The sequence below is a fragment of the Amblyomma americanum genome, chromosome 9, assembly GCF_052857255.1.
Source record: "Amblyomma americanum isolate KBUSLIRL-KWMA chromosome 9, ASM5285725v1, whole genome shotgun sequence".
In the NCBI taxonomy this organism is placed as follows: Eukaryota; Metazoa; Arthropoda; class Arachnida; order Ixodida; family Ixodidae; genus Amblyomma; species Amblyomma americanum.
Genome location: NC_135505.1, coordinates 148,489,106 through 148,514,357, shown reverse-complemented (window position 1 = coordinate 148,514,357; position 25,252 = coordinate 148,489,106). Strand labels below are relative to the sequence as shown.

The 25,252-nt window shown below is 46.9% G+C and overlaps 1 protein-coding gene across 1 annotated transcript in view; it reads right to left on the bottom strand.

Annotated features, from left to right (window-relative positions):
* LOC144104857 (uncharacterized) overlaps positions 1 to 25,005 on the bottom strand; it is a 41,039-nt gene extending 16,034 nt beyond the window's left edge. Inside the window, exons 1-7 of the mRNA XM_077638071.1 lie at positions 24,498 to 25,005; positions 19,191 to 19,346; positions 17,803 to 18,040; positions 12,431 to 14,385; positions 10,625 to 10,888; positions 6,259 to 6,414; positions 5,050 to 5,219 (exon numbers count right to left, since the gene is read on the bottom strand). Coding sequence (XP_077494197.1) covers positions 5,050 to 5,219; positions 6,259 to 6,414; positions 10,625 to 10,888; positions 12,431 to 14,385; positions 17,803 to 18,040; positions 19,191 to 19,346; positions 24,498 to 24,812 — 3,254 coding nt within the window. The 5' untranslated portion in view covers positions 24,813 to 25,005. The remainder of the gene's footprint in view (positions 1 to 5,049; positions 5,220 to 6,258; positions 6,415 to 10,624; positions 10,889 to 12,430; positions 14,386 to 17,802; positions 18,041 to 19,190; positions 19,347 to 24,497) is intronic.
* Positions 25,006 to 25,252: the final 247 nt, after the last annotated feature.

The following is a 25,252-nucleotide window of genomic DNA, read 5'->3' as shown; positions in this document are numbered from 1 at the left end:
AACGAAGTGCATAATCATACTGTCCACAGGTAAGTGGTCCATAATACAAAACAATTAATTCTTCCTATTCTAAGTGTCCAGATTAGAGGTGGAGAATATATGCATAGGCAGGTAATATGTGTGAAAATATGATACTTAACTCCATGAAGTAATGGCTATAATTACTTTGTAGAGCTTCCTTCCTTCAATACAGCTGCAGGTCTTTATAAACACTCAGAAAAACGATTTTAAAACACTACCAGCCCCGACGAAAACTGAAACTGGGCAGTGTAGAAGAAGGCCCTGGTTTACATATTGTAATGACAACATAGCAGATGTTATTTGTAAAAATTCTTGCATGTGCATAGAGTGGATTGACTGGTGACTGCGCACAACAATCCTGGTCATGAAATATATAGAAAAAAAATATTAAAAAACTGAATTCTTTTGGTTAAAAAGTGAGTGGTGTATTCCAAAAGATGACAAATTTTGATGACAAAACAAACACAAGGTTGCTTGCAGATATTCCTCGAACATCACAGAATGGACAACTCTGAAAGCAAATACCGCAGAAGCAAAATGGTGCATGAGCGTACAAGAGCGCTTGAATGACAAGGGCAGAGAAAATGTAAAGATGTTAGAATGAGTGAAAAATTAATAAACCTTCAGATTCAACAATACAACACAAAGAGCTTTCTCGCCAAGATAAACTCGGACAAGCACAAATAGCTGCAGCCACACCTTTAGCACTCTGATTCTTGACAGGGCAACAATAGGCTGTCCTCGACAAATGTGACCAAATCAGTTGCTTATAAAAACACTAATTAATCTGCATACGGTGAGCCATCAGGCCTTACCAATACCAAGAAAGTTGAACTCGAGCTGCGTTCAAATACTAAGTGACTCTCATGCAGCAGTCAGAAACAAGCGACCAAACAAAGCTACATGCACTCCACAAGGCACCAGCTCATTTCCTTGTCAGCTACACATTCACCAGAACAACTGATACCCTAAGATGCAAAAATTAAATCGCTTAAGGCACAAACGATGGCTCACATTTACCACAATGTTTGAGAAAAGTGCACAATGTTTCATTTGCTTTTAGTTCATGAGCACACCTGACTCCTAATACTTTGTTGCAGCACCATTTTCTCCACACACCTAGTACGGTCAGCTGCAAAATTAAGCGGGATGAGGTTGCGCAGAAAAACAAAATTATTGCAACAAAGTCATGCAAGCCAATTGCCCGACATGCTTGTAAGTGCTTGTCTCATCTTCTGTGCTTTCTGTTTCATGCGCTTGTTTCATCTTCTGGTACCAATAAGGTTGTGAGGCAGCACCACAACACACTGTGTAACTCACACACACAGAATTAGGCTGCATATGCCTATTTCAGGCTACATGCAAAAGCAGCTGCTACTGTGAAGAATAACCTTCCTTTTAACAGTGGGTATAAATTTCAGTAATCTAACAGAAGCAGCAGAGTAGTCGCAAGGCTAACCCCATCTGTAGCTTACAACAATCTCAACTATAATGCACACTAACAACAGTCGGGACCTGGGCCCCAGCACAGCTGTGCAGGAGATGCAGTTCAGAAACTGGGCTTGTTGGACTTGTTGGTGCATGATTGATAAAAAAATGGCTGTGGTTTAGCTCTGGTTAAACCTGGAGTGGCGCGATAGCTGCAGCTGGCCGAGTGGCACTCGCTCAGTCGAATTGCAAAGTCAGTCTTTCGCCACTCCGTTTTGCTGTGCGTTCCTTCTTCATCTTCGTCCCTGGACGTGGATTCACTCTCTCCCCCTCTCCACTCACCCCCCACTCGGTTTCGACAGCGTGACACGCGGCCAGCAGCTGCTCCGCACCACGTGGCCACCATGGCCACCGTGGAGGCGCCGCCACTATGCTGACGGCTCGAAGGCTGAAGGCTCGAAATGCTAGCGTAATATAGATTGTTACAAAAAACTGCCGCGCAGTAGAAGATGAAAGACAAAGAATCATACATGAACAGCACAAAAAGTCGTGCCATTCATTTTTTTTTTTTGTGCGATAGCAAAGAAGCGTCGTGAGGGCAAAAACCCGGCATCTATGTCACAAGTGAAATAAAAGAATAGAATTGGCTACGAGCCGGATTCGAACCCACAGGGGCGCAAAGCGTCGCTGGCCACTGCATTGCACCGCTACAATATTACTGCATGCCGCCCTGCATGTTTAACTGCAAGTCTCTCGAGCTGTTGTCGTCTTCAACTTCCATCCATGCCTCTCGCGCTATACTTGGGATATCATCTTAATCAGCTTTCATCTGCTTCCAAACGCAATGCGTAAAAAAATCACAGCTACTTTAGCCTACTTGGCCAAATGCGAAGTATGTGCGCTAGCATGTCAATTTTTATTTCGCTTTTGGTTCAAGGCTAGGGCTTCAAGGTCAGGGTTCAGGCAAAGATCGGCAAAAACAGTGATTGGGGACCTCACTGATAGAGCACTACAAAATTTTGGGACCGCTTAACACACCTTAATAGGACACTGCAATAATGGTGTGTTCTGAATCCACCGCACGCATGGAAGTTGATGGAGATGACTGCATGCAATGCACGGTGCGAGAGAATGGCAGTTGAACACGAGGGGTCATCAATCGCAGCAATACTATAGTGCTCTCGTGCAGTGGCCAGTAAAGCCAATCTCTTCACGCCACCACGGGTTTGAAACCCTGTCGCGGCCACACTTATTTTATTCCTGCAGGTCTCGCTGTCTTCAGGCAAACAGAGTCGATGGTTTTTTTTTTGAGATTGTAAGCCTTAGTGCTAGTGCACTAAAAAGGCACAATGAAGCACCATCTGACGTGCATAGAGTGGAACAAAACGACAGCACTCTTGAACCATCGTAGCAGGGTTTCATCAAACAACAGGGAATGCTCAAGCCAGAAACTGCATTCCGACGCACTAGTTGCATTGATTGTCCCAAAAATTTTTATCTTTCGTCTTCTACTGCACTATAGCTTCTTTATCAGGGAATGTAGTTGGGTAGCACGCAGAGTACTCTCACACAGACGCCCACCTTGCCTACTGTCAAGTGCGGACAAGTGCATCTAAGTGCAAGAGAACTGTCCACGTTAGGCGAGACTGTTGGGAAGAAAGTGCAAACATATGCATGATTGTGATGGCCATGCATAATTAAGAAAAAATGAACAGCTCCCAGTGGAGTTCTACATGCAGCTGCACTGTCGATGCACTTTGTGACTGAACTGACTGCAGAGAAAAAGGCGGAAGTGGAATCCTTCCAGACATTGCAACGGTGGTCCAGTGGCAGCAAGCCTCAAACAGGAAAAACATTTGACGACAGTGGCCGTGACAAGAGGTGTCCAGCACTTAATTGTGCAGCATTAATGCTTCTTTAGCAACCCCGCAGTTTTTCACAGCTGAGGGTCTAAGTTCCATCACTGTCTGGCCCCAGTACAAATCGGCCCGTTGTGACTGCGTTTGTAGTTGAGTTGCTCATCAGGCTAGTTAAGTCCAATGAACTCAATGGAATAGAAGGCATGGCCTGCATGCTTTAGATAACCACAAGCTGGAATTGGCACCAAGTATCCAGTTACCGCTCACATGACTAATCATTCAGTTCGAGTTGTTTGTGAAATCGAACTGCACAATCCGGAGTCAAGTTACCCTGAATATTCAACTGGTTATTATTAAACTCAATTTCGGAGCTCAAATATTCTCTCGCATACTAGATGAACCATACATGCCATAACACCTGTTAAAGTTTTCTCACAACCTTCATACTCCAAGAAAAGTGCTATAGTGCTGAGAGAGCGCGATGTGCCCATCACATGTTGCATGCAAATTCACCAGCTGTTCAGCACTGCTTTGCCAGGCTGGACGTAAACCTACATGCAAAAACTTGTTTAATTACAGCCTTAAAGCACAGCAAAAGTATCATAAACCAGCATGCACAAGTGAACGGTCTGTCACACAGACCTTTTCTGTACTGTGTATTCAGGAAATCAAACAATAGACACTGAATCTTTTCTAGCAAAATTAAATTGAAAGTTTGAACTCAATCGTACCCACTGAATGTTGATCCTCTGCTCAAGGGAGGCAGACAAAATTTCTTGCATAGTCTTTTCAGCTACAGTATAGATCCCTATTTTTGGTTTTGGTTGGGTTCCCTACATAGACCTACAACAACAGTCAGATGGCATTTCTCGTTCGAACAGTGTGTGGAAGGAGCATCCCAGACAAGCCAATATAGTGTTCAATGTCCACGAATTTATTTAGAAGAGGACTTGTCCAGCCAGGAGGGAGCGGAGCTGTCAGCAAGCCGAGACGGCGCGCCGCCGACATTCGATCGCATGGCCGCCGGATTCTGAACTGCACACACCAGCCGAGAGTGCTGGGGCCCCCCCGTGCTGTCAGTGCATTACAATGACCAGAGACTGTGTACGAACAGTATCAGGAGCCTTGGCACTAAAGCTCATTGCCCATAACATTTCCCGATCCTCCCTGTTTTTTACAGGTGTTAGTAACACGTGTAAAAATGTAAGGGAGGATCAAGAAATGTTATGGTCCATTAAAGTCCTCCTCCTCCTGATGTTTTAAGCGTGAAACAATGTCAGGCAAAATAAAGGAATCCATCTGAGTACGCTAATGCGTCGTTTATTCAGGTCTTGTATAGCAATGCCCACTTACATGCCAACTGCCAACACAATGTTGCAACTTTCTATATATAATGGCGAAAAAAGGGACATAAAAAAGCGAGGTCACCAGCAACAACCTGCCTCTTTAACGCAGAAATGATTCGCAAAACGATATGGTATACTTTTACATTGTAAACACTCCCATATAAAACAGAGTATGAGAACACACTATAAGGAGTACAAAAATACCATCTTCCTAAAAAGTGAGCATTTGTCTCTCCAGAGTACAAGAAACCCTACACGAAGTACAAAAATGCTTTCTTACTCTTTATAAAAGAGTGTATTTTGTCTCCTTGCAGTAAAAGTAAAAATTAATGAATGCCACTACGTGAACAACGCGCAACGGTGTTTTGGGGGTCAGCACGGGGGCGCTTGCTCACATGTGTGGTGGTGGGGGATGCGGGCGCCTCCACTCCATGGGAGGCGGTGGGCGGGGAGGTCCCCCACCATGCATGGGACCCCCCCAGGGATGCGGTGGGTCCCAGTCTGGACGGTCCCAAGCACCTGGCGGTGGCCCAGGACGCCCCCTCATTGCTCCGCGCAGCTCACCCTGCACAACGATACAACATTGAGATCATTCATTAAGTTACTATTGGAGACAAAAGTTTGCGGGATGCGAGTTCTTGGAAAAGCGTTTTATTACAGCTCCACTTCGCTAACCAATTGCCTGATATTCGTACCGGAGGAAGGAGGATTTAGGCCTTTAATACCTTCATACAATATCAGGCGACAGGGTAGCAAGGTGGAGCTACAATAAACGTTTTCCCAAGAGCTCGCGGCCCAAAAACTTTTGTTCCCGATAATACGTTGTGCATGTGTGTGCAAGTTTTGTACGCTAGAGTTTCTTGCGTATATGCTTCACTGCACCTTTTTCACCTGGAGGCCTGCCAGGAGTCTAACATCTCCAGTGATTATTAAAGAATGCCCCCTCCTCAGGTAACTCATTTTAGCTCCCATAAAACAGCACAAAGGCAGCACACAGATAGCGTACGTCCACATCATTACCGTGTCCTACCCAGGCGTTGTCTAGTATGAGCAAAGATCGTCAGTAACATTTTGCACACAACACGGCTAAATAATCAATTGTTTGATAGTTTTGTTAGAATAAGGCGAGACAGAGAAGAGGCAGTGAATGAAAAGACGATCATTCTCTGTTGCAACTAATCATGCAGACCCAACTAATCCAGCAACACACCTTACCAACTCTTTATTTATTTATTTGCTACTAGCACCTGTTTGCACTGTTCCACAAAGAAACTGGACAAAAGAAGCAGGAACTAAGCAAGCAAAAAACAAAAAGTACAACACTAAAGAGCTCAAACAGCATACTGGCTAAGGCGGCATGGCAAGCTAATTGGTCACTAGAGCTTACAGATACATTGTCAGCACACCAAGATAGCAATGGAAAGCACCAGTTGTAGGCGTGCTTTCATTCTGCATGTCCGAGTTCCTCGCCTTGTGTCTTTTTTTTAATGCAGTGGCAACGTAACATGCCCACAAGCACAAACTAGCACAAACGCCAGCTTTTGGGTAATGCTTTGAGCACATTTCTGGAATGCAGGGAAAAAAGATGAACTAAAGTTACTCACCCGCATGGGAGGGAATCCCCTGGGTGGACGGCGCATAGGTGGGCCGCCTCGCTGTGGGCCCATCCAGTGGGGTGGCGGCGGACCGCCCCGGGGAGGCCCCGGCGGCCACGGCTCGCTGTCCTCAAAGCCATCCCACTGGTCCTCGGCAAAAGCATCCTGAAAAGAAGAAGGGAGGTGGTAAGCATGCCATATGCAAACCGCTCGTCCCTCAGTTGCCAGCTTCAACTACGCCTAGTCTCTACTCCAGAATAAAGATGCTCGGTGTTAACGTTAATGATCGCTGACCACAAGGGTTAGCCATTGTTGTCAGTCACCTCAATACTAGTTATAGAGGTGACTGTAAACGTTTTCTGTCCAATGAAACCACCAAAAAGACAATCTGGAAAGATGTTTCACCTACATGGCGTTCAGTTATATATTACTTGTCTCCAAACAAGTCCAAAAATTTAAGGTCACAGGTGTCTTGACATGCTATGACAATGCTTAGCAATGCAGATTTTCCACTTGTGTTTTCTATTTTGTTTCTGCCTTCTCATTAGCATCACAGAGCTAAAACTTCAAGCACCTACTACTCGGGAAGATATTATCAGAGAAGTAAAGCACAGGTGGTGAACAAAAGGTCATGTCTGCTGAAGAGAGCAACGGCTTTCAAATGTGAGCAGATTTATGATAAGCTAGAAAGTGTAAACAAAGGCCTGCACACACAACAGCAAGAGAAGAACTTTAATAAAACTGTGCACTGGTGCGAAAAGAATATATAAGCTAAACTCCAGTCCATAAATTCAAAGTATGTGGTACACAATTCAAGCAAGTTGCACCTCAAAGCGGTTCTATATATTAATAAAACTCCGAAGAACACAGATGCTACAGATTTCAAATTTTGTTAGTATTGTAGAGAACGGCTGGATAACACTTTCTTCGACAAACAAACAAGCAGCAAGAGAGAAAAAAATAAGACTGCCATTTATATGCGTAACACACAGCAGGCACCAGGCCCAGACATGACAAGAACAAAATAATACGCATACAGAAACCAATAATCAGAACTAGAATAAAAAATACCTTAAAAATACTTACACAATGTTTCAGTTTCTTTATTTCACACAGAATTGGGACGCTCCTCTACAGCTTTGTTGACAACAAAGTTCATCATCATCATCATTTACTGACCCTTAAAGACCCCTGGGTGGCGGGGCATTACATAGGGGGGAGGCGTTACATCACAACAATACAACAGGTCACAGCTAGAAATAGTGAGAAAGTACTGCAGATGTGTCATGAAGGAGAGAAAACTAACCTAGACTTTCTCCATGGTTAAAGTCGCTCAATTCTACAGTCGAGCCCGCTTATAACAAACCTGACGGTCACGCGGATTGAGTTTGCTGTATCCAAGGTTCGTACTAAGTGGACTTCCCATGTTACAGCGAAAAATACTAAGTTAGACAATGTAAATCTGCTATGCTCATGTGTCTATTTAAAGTAGACCCGGCTGCGGCACTTTCCACCAATTGCAAGTCTTCGTAAGAAGCCACCCTAAACATATATATTAGCTCAAAGCTTTGTCACACACACTAGGCATGACAACTACTGCTAGTTACTCCTAATGGTTGCACTATCAACAGCACTGGCAGTTGAAATGTTGGTCAGATACTAAGCCCCAGAAGTACAAAGCATGGTGCATTTAAAAACATAGGACTAAAAAAGAACAGGAAAAATACAGAAGGGAAAGAACCAACTGTGAGAAAAGTGCCAGTTATGCGACGAAGGTACTCCGAACACCAATGTCACTATTCCACGATAAAGTGGAGATCGTACTCAGCTCCTTTTAGCACATGATGTGGGACGCACTTCGGATGACTAACCCTATACAACTATGATAAGCTGTATAAACGTTAGCTTGCTTTCATAATGCTTTCCCCCTTAAGTGGACAATGGATGCCAAAAGTAGCTTTTTACACAGATGCTTTAAGGCTTTATCAGAGAAGCTGACATTTCCTTTCCTTTTTGTGTGCAAGTGCCCTAGGAAACCCAAACGGAGTTGCTGTTTTGTTTCTCCTGCAGTTGACCCTTATATTCATTCACTTTTCATGTTAAAGAGAGTGCACACATGCCAGACAAATGTGCAATTTCTCCAAAAACATTACCATTTGCTATCCCCCGCTTAAAACCGCTGTATAAGCTGCCAAAAAGCATGCCATGGATTCTATGTCAACGCTGCCCGCAAGTGAGCAAGCACTACGTCGTTAATAATTTTCGACGGCTACATAAGAATCACCACAAAGCACCAATGTCGTGAGGCAACGGTCTCCGAGTGCCTCCAACTGATCCTGCCCACAGCTACCTCAACCACTCCCATATATCTCATCTCTTCAGCAAGTTATCTAACTGCACTATGCTTAGAATTTTATTAGGGTTGTGAAAGTAGTGCTTTTTTGTTTGTCTGAAAGAGGTTCAAAGCAAATGTTAAATTTTTTCAAATAATTTTGAAGTGAATAATTCGAATACCTTTGGCACTCAAGGCTACTAGATGAAAAAAAAAAAAAAAATGCACAGGCGATCATACGATGTAATGCAACAAATATGCGTTAGTCGAAAGAGTTACAATCTTTTGAGGTAACAGATTTTCATCCATAGCTAATCAGCAGTGAGGGAATACCAGCTGGTTCAAAAGTCAACTCTAAAATTTTTGCCACGCATAGCAGCATTCTCATGCAGCCGAACAGAACCACGCAAAATTTCTGACACCATCCAGGCTGCAGCTCAGTTACAGAGGAAGGCACAAGGCAGAACATGAGAGCACAGCAGGCCAGTACTTCATGTCATAGTATACATTCAAGCCTCCATTATGAACTTGCAAATAAGCATGATGCCATGACTGAAGTACAAACTATTTTGCAGCTGAACCATGAGACTGAATACTGCGCACAGGCGGAATTTATTATTTTTATGCAGCTGTCCATCTAACTCATGATGTTGGCCGGAACGATGTTTTTTCTTTGTTAATAAAGGCCACAAGACCATCCCCAATATTTTTCAAAACTTCCATGCCTTGAAAAAAAAAAACACATAAAAAGGTTGCTTTTTTTCTTTTTTTCTGAGCCCTCTCATCACTACCTATAGGCAGGTTCGGCCTCGCTGCAGGTAATTATGCGCCTCATGCCAGCACCCATTCCCGCTATTTCTCAGACAAGCAATAGGTGGCGCGAGAAGAAATTTCCGGCTCTACCGGTAACCTACAGACAAATGCTACGGAGCAGGCGTCATGCCAGGATTCAGAACTAGAGAATCACTGCTAGCTCGGTTAGCCGCTTAATCAGACGGGTTGCACGCAATCGCAAGTCGCATCGCTTTATTAGTTTGGACCTCCACTTGCCTCCAACTGCCAGTCTTAACTGTGCCGTTACATGACTGCTCCGTTTAGCTTCGTGCACGCAATGGAAGCACGTCAGACCGAAGCCATATGAAGCAACCATTCTGGACACAAACACTTCATGATTTTGAATACCACACATTCGAATCGAGTTCAATAACGAATACTTTAATATTCAGCCAAGTATCTGAAATTATTGGATATTCACACAAGCCTAAATCACATAGCTTACTGACCACTCCATTTGTACTTTGTCAGCCTGTCCAGGAGACATGTGAACTGTGAGGCCTAACGTCCCACAGAGACACGTGGACTGTGAGGGATGCCGTGGTGGAGAGCTCCGGATTGTTTATATCCCTTAGGGATCACTAGGGAAACGATAATGCGAGTGACTGGCGAAAGCTGGAAACAGAGGAGCAAAAAAATTATGGTCGATTTGCGTAGTTACGCCAAATGCGAATTATGCGCACAAGCAATTTGGTTTTCACTTCAGTTCCAGCTTTCAGATCCAGTGTTCACGGATGCCAGTTGTTCGAACAGTGATAAGGGGTATATTGGTCACTCTCTCCTTTACAACCATATAACCCTGGGAGTCCTCATACTGCTTGGTGCAGTGGCTAAGCGATGCGCAATTGCCCTCCTAAGGCAAGTGCTACCATTGGCGGGACTTGGGTTGCTTGGGTTGGGTTGCGACCCTGGTTGTGCTTCCCGAGCAGCCTCTCGCGATTAATGAGCTGCCACCTGACACGGTGGACAGGTTGCTAGAATATATATATATATATGCCTGGGCAGATTGGCCACCACGCAGTGGGCAAGTGAGCAGCCTGCCACAGAGCAGGTTTCAGACAGACAAATAAACACACAGCGGCTAAATGCAGGAAATGCCTACTAGTGCTAAGACGCCAATAATGGCAGAAACTGCACAAAAATGCTATTTCTGTGTACCACCAAAGCCAGTTCTTGGGTGGAAGAAAACACGAAACGTGGCCCACTCACTTTTGCTGGCGGGGGGCTCCTGGCCGGCAGGGGTCCCCCAGGGCCGCCACGTCGTCCACGCTCGGCACCCTCATTCATGGCTGGCTCCGCTCTCGGCTTGGGCAACTCAGGAGGCTCTGGATCGGCCTCGGCACGTGGGGAAGGCTCTGGCTTGGGTTCTCGGTCTTGCTTGGGTTCCCGGTCTCGCTTAGGCTCCTCTTCTCGCTCCCTGTCAAAGGGTGGCGGTGGGCGGCGTGGCTGGCCCGGCTGGTGTGGCTCAAGGTCCTGCGGGGAAGCCACAATCATTTCATACGCTCCTTTTTCATTCACTTTCGCATACTCCCATTTACTGCAGTCTATCAACTTTTTTCGTGTGGTACACTCCACTGGGAGCTAATAGATGATGGTAACTGCCTGCGACACTCTATATAACCAAGGATGTACTGTCCTGCACTCCAGACTCCGCCCGGAACCGCAAACACACGGCACCCCAACGATGCTAACTCATCTTATGCGCTCAGTGTTAGCGCCGGAAAAGGCACATTATATCGCACATAAGCTAGCATGGGCTGCACCCACGCAAGTTGCACATTTCCTTGCGACAACATGGTGCACCAGCAGAATACGCTCAGCATTCACCCGGTGCCCCTAGGCCTAGCATGCTTTGCGTCGGAGCTGCAGCGAAATTGCTTTGAACCTAGTCACAGTTTATCATAAATACTCTAACTATGTTGCAATTTACCATCACACAATAACTACACATTAAAACGAACTATAACTGATTTCCAAAATGCCTTCAACAGTGTTAAGAGCGGAAAAGCAGGAAAGGCAAAGGCCACCTCACAGAGACGGCCATAGGCTGCACGTGTAGAGCGCCGCTCTGAGCCATCGGCCAAACCATCATTACTGTCAGTTGAGCACCAGATCTTCAGAATATCTTATTAACTTAGAATCACACGACATTTGCTAGCAAGCTCAACTAGTAACCAGTTTTACAGTCTGCTATCGTCTATCATCCATACTTTCAGTGCATTATTCACTGAGGCTGAGCTTATTAGCCACAAAAATGTGTGTCGCAGCATAACAGAGGGACGTATATTCGAGGCTCCGCTGTAGTCGAAAAAATTTTACAGGAAAATGACCATCTCATGTAAGGGCCGGCACCCAGTGAAAACTGCGAGAAAAAAAAAACATTGCAGCCCTTACTTGAGTATACACAGTATACACACCTGCTGTGCTAGAGATTGGACATGGTAAGACAAAAAAGGGTGAGAAGCACTGGTCTCAGTAACTGGGAGGAAAATGCACCTGCTTTGCCCAAGATGAAAAACAGGTTGAAGTCACACCTGACAGCAAGGACCTCTATGGCCACACAAGTCAATGGGTGATCGTACATTAAAGGCTCATGAGTGACAAAAAAGTGATAATCTTAACAGCACTTGAAAATGCTGGCACAGTAATTGGTTGCAACCTCCCATGTGGACCTCATGTTCTGCCAGCTCTCACACTTGAGCAATGAACTTGAAAGGCAACAAAAAAAAAAAGGGAAGTAAAAAGACGGACATAATGCTACACAGAACAGAGCAGAAAAGAAATGTGAGGTAATGATATTCTGTCCGGAACATGAAATTCACCAGTCGGTCAGTGGCAAACAAAGGTGTATTAAAGTGGATACTAAAGGATTGAAAAAAGTCTAGGTGGCAAAGAATAGAGTGATTAGGGCAAGAACAAGGAAGTTCATAGCGGCAGTTACAGATGGCATAATGCTAATGTAATAGAACCTTTTGGACAGTAGGTGTAACTTTGCTTCTGCTGATGTTTACTTACACGTGGTGGCTCCCCATTGGGGCGTCCTCCGCCGGGCAGCAAGTCCTCGCCGTCATCTTCTGGCGGCCCTCGCCACCGCTTCTCAGGAGGCATTCCACCCCAGTCTGGATTCTCATCATCTGCCCACTGTGGTGGAGGTGGCCGCTGGCCAGGAGGAAACCCACCTCGGCCTCTGGGTGGCGCCCCCCGGCCCCCACCTCTGTGGTTGGGGTTTTGCCACACATAAGGCGACGGGTGTCGCATACCCATCTCTGGCTTGTCTGGCGGACCTCCAAATTTCCCTGGCGGAGGAGGCCTGAAGCCCTGATGAGGTGGAGGTCGGAATGGGTCCGGGTCACCTTCATACTCTTCTGCATCGTTCCCAAATTCTGGGTCCCCACCAAAATGGTCATCAGCGGGGCCGCCACCAAAGGGGCGACCACGGCCCCCACGACCAGGAAATCCCCCTCGTGGGGGGCGTCCACGAGGACCATCCCGCCCTCTGAAGGGCCTGCCTCCAAAGCCACCATCACCATCCCCATCTGCCATATCGGGATGGCCTCCCGGGAAGTGCTGTTGCTGTTCTTGTGGAGACAAAGGCGGGCGGTAAGGTGCAAAGGGCTGGTCGGGGGGTCCACGTGGTCCTCCTCCACGTGGCCCTCCTCCTCGCGGTCCACCTCTTGGGACACCTCTGGGACTCATGCTTCCACGTGGACCCATGCCGCCCTGAGGACCCATGCCACCTTGTGGACCCATATCATCCTGTGGGCCCATGCTGCCTTGAGGTCCCCTGCCACCCTGAGGTCCCATGCCCCCCTGAGGGCCCATTCCACCTTGAGGGCCCATTCCACCCTGAGGGCCCATTCCGCCTTGATGGCCCATTCCGCCTTGAGGACCCATTCTCCCTTGTGGGCCCATGCCACCTTGTGGGCCCATTCTGCCTTGCGGGCCCATTCCGCCTTGAGGGCCCATTCCGCCCTGTGGGCCCATGCCACCTTGTGAGCCCATGCCGCTTTGTGGGCCCATACCGCCCTGTGGGCCCATACCGCCCTGTGGCCTCATGCCACCTTGTGGACCCATGCCACCTTGTGGACCCATGCCACCTTGTGGACCCATGCCTCCTTGAGGACCCATACCATCATCTGGTCCCATACCACCCTGTGGGCCCGGCCCCATGCCTCCTTGTGGGGCCATACCACCCCGTGGTGTCATGCCCCCTCGTGGGCCCATGCCTCCCCTAGGACCCATGCCTCCCCTCGGTCCCATGCCGCCTCTCGGTCCCATGCCACCCCTGGGTCCCATGCCTCCTCTCGGTCCCATGCCGCCTCTGGGACCCATACCTCGATGCGGTGGCCCCATGCCCTGAGGCGGACCCCGTTCCTGCTGTGACTGAGGACCCTGTGGTGGCATCATGCCTTGCATGGCCTGGGGTGCCATGCCCACCATGCCCTGTGGCATCATTCCAGATGCCATCATTCCTTGCGACATCATGGCCTGTGGCGTCATCCCTTGTGGCACCATGCCCTGTGGGTGCATGCCTTGGGGAGCCATGCCTTGAGGGGGCATGCCCTGTGGTGCAATGCCCTGAGCAGTCATGCCCTGAGGTGCCATGGCCTGTGGGGTCATGCCTTGTGGGGTCATTCCTTGCGGTGCCATCGCCTGTGGAACCATTCCTTGTGGCATCATGCCCTGGGGCATCAGAGTTGCTCCTTGGGGCATCAGAGATGCTCCTTGGGGCACCAGCGTTGCCTGGGGCATCATGGCTGTTGCCGTGACTTGTGGAACCAGTGCTGCCTGGGGCATCATGGCCTGTTGCTGTTGTTGCTGGGCTAACGCTTGTTGCTGGGCAAGGACCTGCTGCTGGGACAGCATCTGTTGTTGCTGCTGCTGTTGTTGCTGCTGAGATAGTGCTGTGCCTCCAGCAGCTGGTACACTGCTTGCAGGAGTCGCCTGGCCGGCCGGCTGAGCTCCTGCACCTGTTCAAAGAATATTACCAAAGGACATCAACTGGGAGCAGCCACTGAAGATGGCAATTTAGTAGGAATATGCAAATGCTCTATAACTTTGAATATTGGGTCGAATAGTAAAGCATTCGATATTCGATTTTATCTGAATGTTTGCCAAAATCCCGAAGTAAAGTACTCGTCTCAAGCGAATAGCGTTTCTGGAACTCTTGTTGCACGTGGTTTCAGTTCAGCGTACCTCTTCCGGGGTAACAACGTACCACATGCCAACGTACCACATGCCTGTGCTCCTGCGTGTATGCCGGTGCCGGTCTGTGCATGCTCGTGGCAGAAATGCAGCGACCAGATCTATACCTGCCACGTGTCTACAGCTGCGCTACCTGCGGTGCGCTCGCCATAAACAGCATGGCGGTATGCATCAAAAGAGATTTTCCACGCGTCGCCAGTCCCGAAGTGTTATGGAGTCACCGCTTAAAAGCAACAGCTGCACCACATACTACAGGTACGTTAGCACCACATATAGTTTAGCTCCCTCAATTTTCAGTGGCCCTTTTTACTGAAACTCGACATAGTTTCTATGAGTGTTACCAAACTTCAAGGCACTTTGTTTTTTTTTCATGTACTGGCCTGTTTGCTCGAAAAATACATGATTTTAAAAATGCCTATTGTGCCAATCAACCTTTTTTGTGTTTCAGAAATATTTGAAATTATTTGAAGAAAATTACTATTAGCTTCGAACCAAAAAACCACAATTCACACATGCCTACAGCTTAGGTAATTGGAATGACACTGTGAGCAAGATTTGACAATGCACAGATTACATAAAACAGGGAATTGCTTGCAAAATATATGGTCATGCACCACTCCTTCCGAGACCCAGTAATAGAAAACTGGTCAAAATATTGGACTACGGGACTGCAGGCATAGCAGCAGGCGTGGGAGGAGGTTTAGCAGCACAAAAAGCTCCCTCTCGGATACCCTTAGAACGTGTTCTACTATATACCATATTTACTCGATTCTAACGCGCGCCTTTTTTTTTCCAGAAAAATCTAATGACATGTGCATTAGAATCGGGTACGAAAATGAAACTATGTCAGAAACGCCCTATTGCCATTGCTGGCACGAAAAACAGGTGCGTGTTACTATCGAGGGCACGTTAGGATCAAGTGAATACGGTAGTATGCACGTGTGATCATAGTTGTGTCATTTCCCTCTGTTTAAGGAGATCTCAAAGGTTGGAAAAGAAAGGACGCAGATTCATGTGCATTGCAAGAGGCAGTAAAACACTTTTAAGGAGGGACCCTCTTAAACCTATATTTTTTTATTTATAGACCGATTTACTCCAAATTTTCACTGTTTGTGCATTTTCATGTGCAAATTCCAAAACTGCAACCTTTTTCCTCCTGCACCTGGTAGTTTTAGATAGGAAACTTGGCTAATAAACATGAAATCCTGTGGAGAAGATTTCTACTCATAGATGATCTACAGTCGCCAACGAGTGTAATAAGGCATAAATGAGCATTCTAGGATGATTTAGGTTGAAGTAAAAGCTGGTCAAACTTGACTGAGAAAAGCTCATTTTGGCAACTGAGACAAATGATTTATTTCAAAAATTTTCTTAATGACACAGTGGTTTAAAGTTAGTATTAGAGCAGAACCTATGCAACTATCTTTCTAGCACAAAAAGAATTACAGTAATGACTGATATAGAACTAGAGATATCGCTCCTCCAAAATTCTGACTGTGCAAAAATTCAGTTCTGAGAAATTGGGATAACACGTTTTTGACATATTTTTGTGGCACCAAAGCTAATTAGAAGCTAATGAGTTGTGGCTGGTTTGTGATGTGGACGCATCATTTCCAAACTACATAATTGTGCTTGCAACAAGGAAATCGCCAGCAAACAGATGGCACAGTATGGGGGCTGGTACCCGAGAAATATGCCTTTGCATCGCGACCCCCTTGAAGTTGTGTCCAACGTTGAGGGACATGAGTGTCTATCCCACAACGAAAGCTGTGATCGCAGTTGGCCCCTAACTAATGATATGTGCTCTTTGCACCTCAGAAGATTAAGAAGAAAGTTTATTTCATCAAGGTTTGCAATTCCACATGTTGCGGGACGCAGTTTCACGACTGCCACTGCCACCACTCCGCTAACGATGCCAGAAAGCGCAATCTATCATGCTGTTGCTTGCTATCCACAAAAGCTGCTTAGGTATCGCTTCCTCACCTGCACAGTCATGATTAAGCTGCCTGTACGCGGCAGGAATTGCCCTGACAAGGTCCGTATTCACTCTTCGATGTCACGCTAAGCACCACTGGGTAACACCGTTATCGGGCCATTGCAGAGCATCGGCGGTTCATCGCTGATAGTAGGTAACAGGATGTGGCGATGCAGTGTACCCACCGCACTTCAGATCTCTACCTTTCGCTCTCTTTTAGGCCTAGGACGCTGCGCGAATCAAAATATTTTGCACTTTGTGCCGGTGAACCTTGCTTGGCCATGAAAGAGGAATAGAGCGACCAACTCAAAATGGCGCTGGGCTGCAAACAGTCAACGCCACCAGCCAGCCAAAAGCCGCCATTTCGGCCATGTGATTTGGGAGACCAAGAGCAGCACACGTTTTGTACAATTTTGTTCCTTTGTTTACCGCTTACGGGGCTTGCTCATGGTCGCCAACCGAAATACGGGAATAGCCTGAACCTTGACCTTTCAAACGAAACTAAAATGGTACTGGCAGAGCACACATTTCTCTAACTGCGGGCGATGAAAGTTCGGTGCGATTTGAACTCAATTTAAAGGGCCACACGCATGGATTCACGTCTTTGGAACACTATAACGCATTAATTAGACAGCGTTCAACAAAAATTCATAAATAGGTGTGGAAAGACTTCAGGATAGCGAAAGCGAAAACGAAAAGCTCAAAAATCCTATTCTTTTGAACAATTTCTGGCCACAAAGAACCGCCCGCATCCCCCCTTAAGCACTCACTCGTAACAGTGCAACCAAAACATGGAGGTAAACATTTGAGCGAAAAGGGTACTACAGTTTTCCTCTGCGCTTGAAAACATTTAAAATTTTCTCCACATTGGACAATTCCCAGCACACAGCCAAAAGATGTTTCAACCATGTTTTGGAACTAAAATCGGTGACGTAATTTAGGCTCCAGGTTTCAGGAAGGCATGCATGTCCTTTGCATTCCGCTGAAGATTTTCACAGCATTAGTACATATCATACAAAAGGAAGAGCAACCAAATACCACACAAGTACTCTTCACACGTTGCAGTCATTTCCTCATTATAGCAATCATTACATTTACAGCCATTATTTTCCTCTGAATGTGCATTATACTGCACTGCGTTCAACAGAAAGCACCAGAGTAAAAATTCAAATGTCCCCTCCAAAGAGCATCTGGCACAACTACCCACCTGTGCCCTTCATCTTTCGCATCTCCTGACGGCGGTCGAGGAGTTGCTGCCTCCATTGCTTCCACTGGGACTCGTATCTTGCAAATGCCTCCTTGTCAGGGTGATCTCGATTCTGTGTCAGCCAATTCTCGAAGCTCTTCTCCCACTCCTTGAACTGCCGCTCAAATTCAGCATCCTCAGCATCCACAGAAGGGGCGCCACTAACCGGCACAGCAGCAGGTGCTGCTGCCTGGGCTGCCTACAAGGCATCCAAACATTTGAGAAAGCAAAAAAGTGAAAAGAAAAATAAAGCCACCCCTGCACAGTGTTTGGTGAATTATTTTCTGCTGCTCCATCAAACCCCAACCACTACTGTTACGGCTAAACTGCACAGTGCAGAGCACACGTGCGACCAGCACTGCAGGCCTCCTTAAATGTTCGGTACAAGATGCACCACAGATATTCACATGGCAGCCTCCAATTAAGGAGCAGCTGGTTATTACCATCACAGCTCAGCATGGCAGACATACTGACTGCATGATGCAAGACACCCAACGGCAACAAGGTTGGCAAGAACTGACGCCTACAGGCCATGCACCAGTCTACGTAAATCTTGCTCTCATATCGCTAACTAGTGTCGCTAACTAGCTGAACCGGACTTCTGATTTAGCATGGCAGAGCAGATGTTACACCTTGACCATGAACAGAACACTTCTAGGCCTAGACATGACTTTGCCACACTGTGTCCTGCTAGAAAAAATCTGAAAACAGATGTGCAGTAGAGAATTTGTGCCCGTTCTCTGTTCATATAAAATCAAGCAAAAAGTTTTCTCGTGTTTTGACACCTGCAGCACGATTTAACACAGATTGAGACAAGGTCACACGAAAGCATGAGCACTGCGCAGCCACATATAAATACCTTCATGAATTCTGTTCACCAAGCCATGTCAAGTACACGCACCCCCCCCCCCTCCCCCCCCCCCCCCCGCATCCCAAAGAAGGTTTTGCAACTACAACGGCAGTACAAAATGCCAGGCATGTTTTCTAACTGCAGCCATGACTAGCCAGTGTATGCAAGAGCAGTATGAAAGCTGGAAAGACATCAACATATTATAACTTTCTGCACTGCAACATAAGTGAAACTCGAAAAGTATGATTGCAAATTGCTCTCTGACGCAGAAGAGGTTGTGTTTCTCTAATTTAAGCACCACATTAGACCGTATAATGCAGTAATCTTCAGAAACTACACCACACAGTGCTCTATTCAAGTCATCACTAGTAACAAAAATTTTTTAGGCTTAACCTTTTCACTCTTGATCACACGAAGCTGCTTATAATGCTCATAAGTGTCGCCCATATGTATTTTATGTACGCCTCAGACTCTTGAGAGGCCAGTTAGATCAGCTTGCCTTGGGTGCTGCCGCTGCCTGCTGGGCGCCCACAGCGGCTGCCTCGTAGGCTGATGTCCAGCCGGCCCACTGCTGGGACCAAGCCATCCAGGCCTGCTGCTGTGCTTGCTGCCATGCTTGTGCCTGGGTCTTCAGCTGCTGCATGCGCTCTGCATCCTGCAACAGCACCACACACCCACACACATGCCACACCATCAGTAAATCCATGTGCTGCTCAAAGACAGCGCCACCAATTAATTGCATCTGCTTTGCGGCAATGCAACGAAGAACGCCAGCTGGTTTCAAATGATTCAAAGCAGACGTGTTTTAGGAACACAATTTAAACACAAGGGAAGGCTAAGATGGAGACAGAGGCCTCGTGTTTAAGTTGTACTCATCAAATACAACAAGTGCCTTGGAATCGCATATTTTTTCCATAGTTCTACATGTGATCAGACATCAGGAGTGGATGTACATAAGGTAATGTGCTTACACCATCGATGCACAGGCGCCACAAGTCCAAGTAATAAATGCCATGGCTAGGACAGTGTTTCACCCAACTACCATTACTGTAAGAATAAAGCAAATACAAAATTTCTGGATGGCAGACACAGACGATGGAATGGGCAAAAGCAATACAGTGCATTTTGTACTTAAGCAAGACACTAGCAAGCTCAACAAGAAATGCTACTTCACTAAAGTGAACACTAATTACGGTCGCCTTAAGTAGGATAAGCTACACAATACTATTTCGACTACCCTTCACTGCTCTGGTTTGTGGAGCATCCAAACTGAGGAAACCTCCACCAAATGCCATGCTGCATGGCTACTAGCACAGCACAATGACAGATCACATTGTGTTTTCATCTTTTAAGACTTTAAGACCAGCAGTCCATGGGGTTAGTTAAACCAGCATGGCCAGGTTGATACAACCCCCCCCCCCCCCCCCCCCCCCCCCCCAAAAAAAAGATCAAGCCTGCTAAAGAAAATTTTCATGATAATGCTTTGCACACTGAATGCAAAACCAAACAGCCTTGCCAAAGAGGTGCCCTCAGTGGCAAAAGAAACTGGTTAAAGACGCTAAACATGGTGGATGTGATCAAGGAACCCTAAAAGCCACACTCTGGAAGTGACCAGACAACCTGTAGAGTAGCCTTGGCATGCCTATGAATGAAGGTGTGGACAACAAAGGCAGGAAGAGGATTTTAACTCCACTTGTGTTGCTTGACCAGAACTGGGTGGAATGACACTACATGGCTGTCTAAAACAGGCACAGAGTGCAGTGGGGACAAAACAAATCTGGCTTATATCCTTGGATTACCGCATTTCAATTGCAAACAGGTTAGTTTCCCTGAAAATGGAGCCTTTATAAGCTAGAAAAGTACAAACAATGACAGACGAGTAGCGCTGCCATATGGTATGTTCGCAAACTGTCACTTTTTTTCTGCACATCTCGGAGGCTAGGCAACATCACCAGTCATTTCCCGCTGCCCGTCACAAAGCCTCCATGAATGCATCATCAGCGTCACATGTTTGAATAGTGAGCTGAGAAAAAATATTTCGATTTTAGCTCCAAATTTCTTCGCAATAATATTCTTCTGCTGTCAAACCAACACAAGCACAGCCAAGGAATGCCCCACTAATGAATTTTACCAGAAATAAAACTTTATGAAGTTGTCCTCCGGGCTTTTTCAATGAATTTTCACAAGCCAAAGCTATAAGCACTGGCTGCGGAGACACCAAAGTGAAGGGCTCCTTATTAATTTCCAAATGCAGATTACTTTCCAGCATATCCAGTTGTTTAGCATGTACAAAAATCTCTAGCATAGTTTTTACACCTCACTCCCATAAATATAGACTGCAGCGAGGACAGAACTGACAAACTTGTGCTCAGCAGCAAAATGCTACCGGTGAATCAGCTGCAGGTCCCACTCCGTTTACTTCCATCTGAGGTTGCAGCACCGGCACTCAGATGCACCTCTTATCATGCAGCAGACACTCATGCTACATCTAGAAACACTCAGGCCGCTTGCAGCGCAAAGAATGCAAAACATGACCAGACAACAAGGATTTGGAAGCAACCCATTACTACTGGAAGCAACTGTTGTGTCCCCCTATCCTCTCTTACTGTCCCCTCACATCTTTCATTTCATTTCTCCATTCTGCCTGCTATCCTTTATTTCCGCTGCCCCAGCTAAGGTGCTTCAGTATCGATGGCAGATGCCGGGGATAGAAAAGATCTTTTCCTTCCCCTTTTTTATTATTATTTTAATAAAACCACTTACTACTACTGACCAGACAACAAGCATACCTAAAGAGCCAATAATTTTTCCATTCTCCCAACTGGCAGAGCTAGAATCTTCAAAGTGAGGAAACTCAAACCACAATGTAGTCAACATTTAGCTGCTGCATCCATCACCTCCCATACAAATGGTAGACCTCCATTACTTCCCCGCTAGTGAAGGAGCCACCACCTACATGTATTTCCGCTCAGCCCTCCCAAGTTGCAGAAATGAAGCTTTTCACCCTGCGTGTTCGCAAAGTTCAAGCTGAACCACAACATTCTATGCATTAAGCTTCATCAGAGTTGGCGGCTCGGCAAAACTGCGTTAGGGGACGAGGACGATAAAAAAAACAGACGGCAGATGGCGTTGTCAGTTGTTTTCCATCGTCCTCGTCCCATGGCGCAGTTTTGCCATCTCGTGCTCAACTCCCACAAGAAATTTCAAGGCGACAGCTGTGGGTCTGTTTATTTCACCTGTCCTTTGTCCTTTCTTTTTATTATGCAGACTATTAGAGTTGTTGATTCAGTGCATCATTCCACCCAAAACAGAATGTGACTCCTACATTATGCTGCCTCCAAATTATTATTAGTATTCGACGTTGGCTCTTGGCTTCACACATAAGACAGGTGACGCGGGGTAACCTAGATAAAGAGTGCAAAAGACACGGCTGCAAAGAAGCTAAAGACAAAAAAATCAAGAGCCAATGCTGTCTGCCTCTTTCACACTGCTAACCTATGAAACCATGCCAACTTGCCTCATTGCTAGAACATGCCTGCACCTAGTTTCCAGAGCTTAGAGGTGGGCAAAACCACATGCATTTTTTCAGCACTGGTCATGCAAGTCCACTCTCAGCAGGGGGCATAGTAAAGAACACAGTGTCTTCACGGCATAACTTTTCAAGCTGGCAAAAGTTTTTCATGTTGCACCCCAAAATGGTCATACCAGTAGGATCGGATGGCTCCAACGCTTGCCTGAAGGAGTGTTCCTGACCTGTTCTTCACATAGGAGAACCAAAACACCAGACAGGACAAAGGGAAGAGCCAAACAAGAACAAAGACAGTTCTCTTTGGCCTGAGCAAGAAGTGAATGGCTTCCTGAGCTCCTTATGAATGCCCCATACACACTGCTCTGCTTCTGACACTACTGAGTCTTCCATATTTGGCTCATCGGTTAAAAAAAATCCCTCTGTGCAAATTACTGCCCTATTTGTACCCAAATATAACGCACAAAGTGGCATGTTATGACCCACATTGCTCGTGATGTAATTTAACATTGAGAATTGCTTGGATTGTCTGGAATCATTAAGGAACTACTGTTGACAGACTCCCGCTTATGAAGAGGCGAGCATAGCAGGGAATTAAAAAGGCAGGACCACCCATCGGTTCGAGCAGCAGCCGAAGCGAGGAACAGACAAGCTAGGTGGCTAAGCGAGTTGCATAACAGGTGGTTCCGCATGTGAAATCTGCTGTTCTGCTCGATTCTCTCCAAACGAGTGTCACAGACTAAAGCAATTTCTCAATGATTCCAAGCAATTTCCTATGTTAATTTATCAAGCAACACTGACCATATTATGCTATTTCATGAATTATATGTGGGTGCAAATAGGGCAACAGTTTGCACAGAGGTATTTTTCAAACTCTACGCCCAAACATGGCTAGCACATTTTACCCTGTACACGCCTGTAGACCATACCAAACCAAAGCGCGATACTTCCAGTTCGGTATCTCAGTGCAAGTGACCACTACCATCAAAAAGATAAAAATGTTTTAGGGAGGCTTCCATAAGAGGTGCACAGAATAGCTATACAAAACTTTACCAAACAATGCTGAACCTCAAGCAGGCTCTTTGGTTCACTGTAACACTTGTAATTGAAAACAGATTTCTCGAGCAGCAAAGCCAATACCTTGAGCAAGGCCTCCTCCCCAGGCTTTTGAATGCAAGCGAATTTTTCTCACATGACACCAACGTGACAAAAAGGACACACTGCAAAAGCGTCATGGTGCAGCAATGCTGGTTTTCAATGGACATCGCTAGAACTATGCCTACAACTTCTAATCTATGATGAGAACGGAGAGTTACGCTAGATAGTTGTAGTGCATATTGAAATGTTGGTAGTGCAAGTGAACACTAAAAGAAGAAAGCCAGACACCACAACTGCTTGCGGTGTCTGGTTTTCTTCCTGTCCTTTACTTTTTGCGCTAACCACGTTTCAATATGCTCTAACGCATGTTTGAGCACACTATGCAGTTTTGGCAAAGTGGCATTAAAGAAAGCGACTGACAGCACACCTTTAAGCCCCCAAGGCCAATATGATACCAACATGCAAACCAAAAGTCACCAAAGAGGCACCAATGGAGCCTCCAGAAGCATGATAAAGAGATGAGGAACATGGAGAAGAAATTCTACACTGTGAAGCAAACAATGCATGCTTGGGCATCATGAGACTGAATGTGCTTCAGAAAAGCAGGGAATGTCATCATAGAGCACAGCAATCGAACAGAACGTTACATTTTTTTTTTAACTGCATGAGGGAAGGCTAGATGTGCCTGTGGGTGCAACTATTAGCACTGAAAACTGAGGCTGATGTGAAAAACGAAATGTCGTTTTCCCTAACGAAGCAGTTGAAGCTTCAGGCGCTTGAAAGGCTACACAACAAACAACCGCCACTGCGAGCTTTTCCTTTTGCATTTCACGGGAAACAAGTCAACCCGAAGTGCGCCGCGCTGAACTGTGGGTACCCGCGTGGCGGCCATTCGAAGTACGCAGGAGACAGCCACACTCGAAAATCGCCAGGAAAGCGCGGCAAATGGCCTCTGGGCGGCCAAACAGCTCCGCGCAACATAGCATTCCACGGCGGCACAGAATGTGAGACGGTGCGAGGCCGTTACGCCAGGCGCGCCCGATAGCGAGCCGGGACCCGAGCCCACGACGCAGTGCCGCGGTTCGACGGCGAAGCCTGAGCGTCCACGGACGCGCGCTAAAGGCAAAACGGCATGGCGGAGGCTGCAATCGGGAACGGGGTGCGCACAGGTGGAACACCAACCTCGGGCGTCGCTGCCGCTGCCTCCTGGGTGGCCGCGGCGCCGGCAGTGGCGGCGGGCTGAGACGCCGCCGCCGCCGCTGCGTTGGCTTCGGAGGGCGCCGCGGTTGGAGCCACGGCGACGCTGGTCGTGGTCGTCCACTGGGGCCAGGCGTACGAAACGGCCGGCTGCGTCGCCGGAGTAGCGGCGCCAGCGGCCGCCGTCGGCCATCCGACTGTTCCTAGCACTCCGAGTCCCGGCACAAAAGACTGCCCGGCAGCGGTCGGCATTACGGCGGCCGCGGCGGGCTGCGCGGCGGCACCCCATTGCTGCCACATCACGCTGCCGCAACTCTACTTGACCGACTCCTCTTCTCGGGTTTCCGATTGGGGTGAGATCGCTTTGTCTTCTACTTTAAAATATCGCCGCGTGTGAGTTTATTGTCCACAATCATGCTCACAAGCAGCGTGTCATAGAACGCACACACAGACACACACATCAGCTCAAAGGAAGGAAGGAGCACATGGTTTCGAGTAGCCGTCGCTAGGGGCAGGCATCGGGCGCGCTCGAAAATGGCTCGCAATCGCAAAACCCCGGCGCACTGCGATGGGCACGTAGTGCAAACACCCGAGAAACCGCCGGCTTCCGGATACTTCTTCGTGTTCTTAGTTTTCTTTAATTCGGGAGAAATGTGCAGTGCTCAGACCTCTCGCTTTTCTCAGTTCATCGAGCCATGCATAGAAATAATGTGCTTGGGCAATGTTCGCTTAAAAGCAAT